The sequence below is a fragment of the Tasmannia lanceolata genome, unplaced genomic scaffold (assembly GCF_043159265.1).
Source record: "Tasmannia lanceolata isolate RefF3 unplaced genomic scaffold, GAP_Taslan_0.1 ptg000023l, whole genome shotgun sequence".
Classification (NCBI taxonomy): Eukaryota; Viridiplantae; Streptophyta; class Magnoliopsida; order Canellales; family Winteraceae; genus Tasmannia; species Tasmannia lanceolata.
The window spans coordinates 37,239,040-37,246,230 of record NW_027518700.1 but is presented as its reverse complement, the minus strand read 5'-3'; the positions used below and the strand labels follow the sequence as shown (position 1 = coordinate 37,246,230).

General features: G+C 39.4%; 1 protein-coding gene across 1 annotated transcript in view; it reads right to left on the bottom strand.

Annotated features, from left to right (window-relative positions):
- Window positions 1-2,541: 2,541 nt before the first annotated feature.
- LOC143856204 (pentatricopeptide repeat-containing protein At1g09220, mitochondrial-like) overlaps window positions 2,542-7,191 on the bottom strand; it is a 35,877-nt gene continuing 31,227 nt past the window's right edge. The window contains exon 2 of the mRNA XM_077366341.1: window positions 2,542-4,322. Within this exon, the coding sequence (XP_077222456.1) occupies window positions 2,738-4,237 (1,500 nt within the window). The 5' untranslated portion in view covers window positions 4,238-4,322 and the 3' untranslated portion in view covers window positions 2,542-2,737. The remainder of the gene's footprint in view (window positions 4,323-7,191) is intronic.

Below are 7,191 nucleotides of genomic sequence, written 5' to 3'. Positions count from 1 at the left end.
GTCTGTTTTTATTAGTTAGTTGAGTCGTTTACATTCTGCGTGCATCGGTGGCATCGTTCACACTCTGCGCATGTCAGCATTTTAACCCGCGAGTTGTTCACATTCTGCGTGTATCGACGTGTTGTTCAGATTATGCGTGTATCGACATCCCCACATTTGGTGTCACGTTCGTACTGTGAGTCCTTTCCATCTGTGTTGTGTAAAGGTAGAAGAGCCCAAGGAAGAAGTGTCGTTCCCCTCTTCTTCTTAATCTCCTGAAATCCAATCCTAGGGGAGGGAAACATTTCGGCCGTCAACCCCTCGAATTATTTCCGATTTTGCCTCCCCGGAGGCTGGCACGCATGCGCATTCACCAGTCACCCACCCCCACTCAATGCACTAAATGACCTCCCCGGAGCATTTTAGACTAATACTGGATAGTATGGGTTCTTAACTTCTTATATGATCGATAAGCATATTTTCCCAAGGAGAAATAAGAAAAAAGTGGGAGCCACTTGCTCAATGATACAGACCATTTATTTCCTAGGTCTTGCTATGGATTGATTCTAACCCTTCACTAAGAGTGTCAGAAACTAAAAAAGCAACAGAACAACTGCCTATATTTATAAGAAAGCTTCAACAAATTTTTGGGTTAGGACCGTCCAATGTGAGAGGCTTTTGCTCAATGGCCCATCCATAACAAGGCCTAGGAAATATATGGCCTGGAACATTTTTTTGCTGCTCATATTAGTAATAGTATCATGTGATACACTAGTCCAAATGTTCACATGGTTCAATAGTTAAGACAATCCAATTGCATGCAAAATGGGTCCCACTGGATCAATAGTACAGATCATAGTCACAAATCTCTGCGACCTTTTCAAAATATCACGATTTTGTTGATAAACTGACGAAACCCTAAAATAGGCCCGAGATTTTGAAATTCCAAGGGTAGGCCCAAGTACTATTCTAATGGCAACTTATGAGGAGGGAAAATTAGGTTACTAATAAGTTTCAAGCTTTTGAAAACTCTAACCCAATTTTGAAGATTTAAGAGATCAAAAAGGTAATTAAGCATACAAGTTAAATCCTAAGTGCAATGCAAATGTAAGGCAAGAGATAAGAGAGCGTGCACCCGAGATTTAAAGTGGTTCGGTCCTCAAAATGCGAGGCATACTCCACTCCACCAACCAAACCCGTTAATGGCTTCACTATGTTGATCTTCTTAACTTTGGCGAAGATCGGTGCCAATTACAATTCCAATTGCCTTTAACCTTGGTGGCAATCCTCACCACGGAGAGTGGGCTTCGCTTCTCCGAACACTCGTCCGAATACAATCGTCTTGATAAAGAAAGAAAGAACAAAAAATCCCTCACAAGGGTTTACAATGTTTGAAGAAGATGTACAAATTGAAGCCTATGATCCAAATCTTAATTCTAGAGGATGAGAGGCATAAACAAGCTTAATACACTCTTAGGATATTCCAATAGGTTTTTAGAGTGTTAGGATTCATTATTGGGAAGTTTAGAACCCACATATATATAGAAAACCCAAATATGACCGTTTGAGAGGCATAGTGGTAATTCTGGCAAAAACCCCAACTGCTATAATTGTGTTCCCGACATAGTGATCTCGGAGTTCCGAGAAATTCTCGGAGTTCTCTCGGAGTTCCGGGAATACAAACAGAAGTTGGAAAAATGTTACTGGACCATTTCTCGGTGCTCCGAGGATTCTCTCGGAGTTCCGAGCTCGGAACTCTGAGAAAATCTCTCGGAGTTCCGAGAAGCCTATATGCAACTGGTTTTTCATTTTTGTTTCTTATTCATTTGGGCTTCCAACTCTACACCAAGTTGGGATTGTTTGAGGGTTCCAAAGTGTTGGAACACCACAAGGACAATCTCTTAAACATTTAGGGGTGTGTGATTTACTTTATTTATGCCTCTAAACACCTAAACTAGAATTGGATCTTTACATTCTAAAACGACTTCGATCTTCAATTGCGATGCTTCAAGTCTTCATGCGTCTTGGATCTCCGATGTCTTTGGCCTTCCGAATGCAGTCCAATGAGAGCTTCTTGGCCTCAATCCAAGCAATCTTGACTTAACATATACATTATCTACAACTTAGACAATCAAACACATTAGTGATATTAAATCACTTGTGTATTGGAATCATAAAAAAAAGATGGGAATGCCAAGGTGGGAACCATTGGGCTTACAGATTTTGTTTTTTAAATTGCGATATTTGCATTTTTATTATTTACCATAAAATATATCACAGAAATACCACAATTATTTTAAGGAAATGGTAAATGCGCCCCTTTTCATCACTTGGGACACCCAGCTACAGTGTATCTATGACTGCAAAGGGGCTGATGTACTTCACATTTGAAGGAATGAAGTGACCTGATTGCCACGTACAATGCAGCGGGGTGTCCCAAGTGATGAAAAGGGGCGCATTTATCATTTCCCTTATTTTATGATATTTTTATTTTATATTGTTTCTTAAATTACATAATTTTAAATATACTATTTTCCAATTTTCCCGATATAAACCCGAAAGTAGAAAAAAAAATTTCCCCATATACATACTTCGCGAAAAATCCCCAAGGCAAACATTTGTGACAGGAACAGATAATGCTGGTATTTTTTGGGTGGCCCAATCACTACATCTCATTAGAACTCTCACATAAGAGCATCTATGTTCTCTTATAATGTAACAACACTACAATGGAGAGAAGCATTGCATAACTCTAATCTTATATTCTACTCTTGCCATCGATCAGAGCAAGACCAGGAATTTTCAGAACATTCCTCTCATCCATACACCTCCTTACTCTCTCAGCATCATCAAACCTACCAGCCCCAGCTAAGATATTGGATAGAAGCACATAATCACCACTATATCCCCTCTCCATCTCCATTATCTTCTTCATTACTCTCTCACCCATCTCTGAATTTCCATGAAAACTACATGCACCCAAAAGAGTCCTCCAGACAATCACATTATCTTTCATGGGCATCTCCAATATCATCCTCTCAGCTTCTTCCAACCTTCCTGCCCTCCCCAACATATCAATCATGCAACCATATTGCTTAATCCCAGGCACAATACCATGCTCATTAATCATATCAGAGAAAAATTTCAATCCCTCTTCTACTAGTCCTCCATGGCTACAAGCATTCAAAACACTAATAAAAGTCACTTGGTTTGGCCTTAAATTCACCTTTTTCATCTCCTCAAACTGATCAATGGCTTCTCTTGCCAGCCCATGCATTGCTAATGCAGAAATAATTGATGTCCATGATACCAAATTTCTCCTTTCAGAAAGCTCCTCGAAAACTCTAAATGCATTCTCTATACAACCACATTTCGCATACATGTCTATAAGTGAGTTGGTGACGCGAATGTCCGATGCATTGAAACAGCTCTTTTCCCCAATGGCATGGACTGATAGGGCTAAATCAAAGGCACCCAAATTGGAAATGGCTGGAATAATGCTGAGAATGGTTATTGGCGTTGGTTTTACATTTTCAGCCATCATTTGGATGAAAAGAGTTAGAGCTTCTCTGGGTTGATTGATACGGGTGTATCCATCTATCATTCCAGTCCAAGATATTATATTTCGATATGGCATTCTTTCGAAAAGCGAGCCAGCAAGATCAACCTCACCCCATTTTGTTAAACCCGTGATCATGACATTCCATGTGACTAAGTTTTTCATAGGCATGTTATTGAATACTCTTTCAGCTTCAGAGTAAAACCTACACATTAAATACATATTAACCAGAGCAGTTTGCACATAAACATGAGACTCATAACCAACCTTCGTGATGTGGCCGTGGATTTGGATTCCTTTTCTGGGTTCTATAAGATTTGCACAGGCCTTGAGAAGGAAAGAGAAGGTGAAGCTATCCATTGGTATGAAAGAACTTTCAGACTCTTGCATTTGTTTGCAGAGATGAAGGGCTTCTTCAGGATAGCGTCCCTGTGAATACTCTCTAAACAATGCGTTCCATATCACCATCTCAATCCCACACATCCAATCATGGTGTAACCCATTTGTGATCAGTTGACAGTGAATTTGCTTGGATTGGTTTCTACTCTGATGTTCATGTAATAGAGAAAAGATCACTCTTTTACTTGGTTGGAGAACATGGCTATGCGTTGACTGGTTGAGAGAAATAATATACTGATAAAAGAAGGAATTCAGCGCACAAGTTCTTAAATTGAAGAGAGGTGACCTGAGCCAGAGCATAATCCCGGTATCAATAATTCAGTACAAAGAGGCGACCATGATGAACAAGAGTCTTGATGGCCCAGTTGCCAAAGTCAATAATACCCTGCAGGTGATCAAAACATGATTTGTGTGTCATAATAAAATGTGTAGCTGCTCAAGCAACCATTGTCCATGAAAACAGAAGAAATAATGAATCATAAGGAAAGTAAAGAAGCCAAATTATTGTCAAAATGATTGTTAGATATTTCCAAAAATACACATCTATCCCTATAATTAAATAGAATTCCACAAATATTCCTCTTCTTTAATCCATATATTTCATTGAGGGCCCACATCAGTGCAAAGAATTAACCATCAGATATTTCATAACAAGAATGCCCCATTTAGACTGTACATCAAACATTAAGTACATGTATAATTTGGTATTCAATTGCAGAAAGTGATTGCCCACCTTGTTGCTCCCATGCATATGCGTGAATCACTTGCCATAGTAGTACCAAAAATGTATGAGATCCTCATGGAAGCAAACATCATAAGCTTATTCAATTATATAAGTCAAAAAACTTAATGGAAATTTCATATGTTTACTCGGATGTATAGGGTCAAGTGATTGACGAACCTCTATAGCCAATGTTATAAACAAGGTTTACAAAACAGTAACACTGTGTTATAACTGTCATTGACCATCACTGTTATGAAGCTGTTATAATGCTTTTTATTTCCATTTCACATTTTCGATTTCTTGAATCTTGATCATAACAAATCAATACATCCCATGGTCCATCAGTAACTGATGTATACATGGATTGTTCTAGCAGAAGTCAGTATCAAGTCCTGAGAGTTGAATTACCAATTGACTGCGGGATTTCAGCAATTTTCCATTGTATTAAAAGAAAAAACACTGCACAGAAAACAAGGTGGTGGCCCAGTGCACAAGGCTCCCGCATTCCTGGGTCTGAGGAGGGCTAGATGTACGCAGCCTTACCCCTGCTTTGCAGAGAGGCTGTTTCCGTGACTCGAACCCGTGACCACCAAGTCACAATGGAGCAACCTTACCGCTGCGCCAAGGCTCGCCATTGTGCAGAAAACAAGAAATGTGTAAAAAAAGAAGCCTTTAAAAACTTGGATTAAGATGAGAACTTGGCCAATGTAAAATATCATCGACTCAGGCAAGTCAATGATTGCAAAGTTAGTTTTCTTTAATTCAGTCAAGTAAAACTATGATATCCAGATACGAGTACAGACACGGGTACAGAGGTACGACTCATCATTTTCCAAAACGTAAGATATGGCTATAGATACGAGTATCCCATGCCATGAGATATGGCACAAGAGATCTATAAATAAATATCATAAAACTTAACTAGATTTAAGTTAGAAAATATAATTAATAATAAATTTAGGGAGATGAGGAGAACGTTGAGAAGTATAAATTGGCTAAAAAAGAAGCTAAGAAGGCAGTAAGGGAAGCTAGAAGCAAGGCCTATGAGGATTTGTACCACAGGTAAGGGATTAAAGAGGGTGAAAAAGATGTTTACAAGCTTGCTAAGATGAGAGAAGGGAAGAGAAGGGACTTGAATCAAATAAAATGCATCAAAGACGAAAATCAAAGATTGTTAGTAAAAGAAAATGAGGTTAAAGAGAGGTGGTGAAGTTACTTCGAAAAGTTGTTTAATGGAGAACCCATAGCGAATTTGAGAGAACTTTATAATGCTTTTGATGATACATTCGTAGAATCTGAACATCAGAGGTAAGAGTAGCTATGAAAAGATGAAATTAGGTAAAGCTATGGGCTGACGGTATTCCTATTGAGACTTAGAGATGCTTGGGTGATGTGGGTTTGGTTTGGTTAACTAGATTATTTAACAATATTTTGAAGACTAAGAAGATGCCTGATCAGTGGAGAAAGAGTAAATTAGTACCTATTTATAAGAATCAAGGGGATATTCAAAGTTGCACCAATTACAGGGGAATTAAGCTAATGAGTCACACCATGAAGATTTGGGAGAGGGTAATTTAGCATAGACTAAGAAAAGAGACTAAGGTGTCAAAGAATCAGTTTGGCTTCATGGCCGGACAATCGACTATTGAAGCTATCTTTTTGACTATGCGGTTAATGGAGAGATTTAGAGAAAATAAAAAAAGAACCTTCATATGGTTTTCATTTAGGGTTCCCAAGATTGTTATGTGGTGAGTTCTTGAAAGGAAAAAAGTTACTACTAGGTTAATTTGCTGTGAGGAAATTTGTGTATGGGCTCGGGGGGGGGGGGGAGGGGGTGGTGGTGGTTATGGTGAAGGAGGAGGGGAGCATGTGTAAATCTGTTGGATTCCACCCGCAGGGAAAAGGAGAAAGAGACAATGTGGATTTCTCTCCGATCATTAGCTAGACCAAAAGATTCAAAGAATGCAATCTTGTCTGGCCTTGCAATCCAAGTTACCAGACGAAGGTGCCAAGTTCAAAGCTACTCTCACCCGCTTGGAAAAGGGGAGAGAGCGAAGGGGATTTTTAGGGAGCGACGATTGGAGGGAAGATCGGAGGGACGAACAGATCAACCGGCGTTAGACACTAGTAGACCAAAATTCTTACCGGGAGACTGGATATGTAAAGGATGCTCGTACTACAACTTTCGAAGACGTAATGAATGTAGGAGGTGCTCTCGCAAAACTGCGGTACAGCAAAATCACACTGGGACATCGGCTAGATTGGCGATGGAGGATTATCCAGATAAATCAATGACGGAGGACGGATTATTGGTGGATAATGATGATGGACAATCTGTCACGATTGAAATCTCTGGTAAACGCGTTGAAGCCAGAACTAACCTTCTCAAAATGTGCCTAATCGGAAAGATCAAAAAACCGGATTGGGAGATTGGTGAAATCTGGAGATGGGCGAGATGGTTTTGGGACTTCCCAGAATTATCGGAACCATTTATTATCAGTTAAAATGAGGTTCTATTCGCGTTCGATTC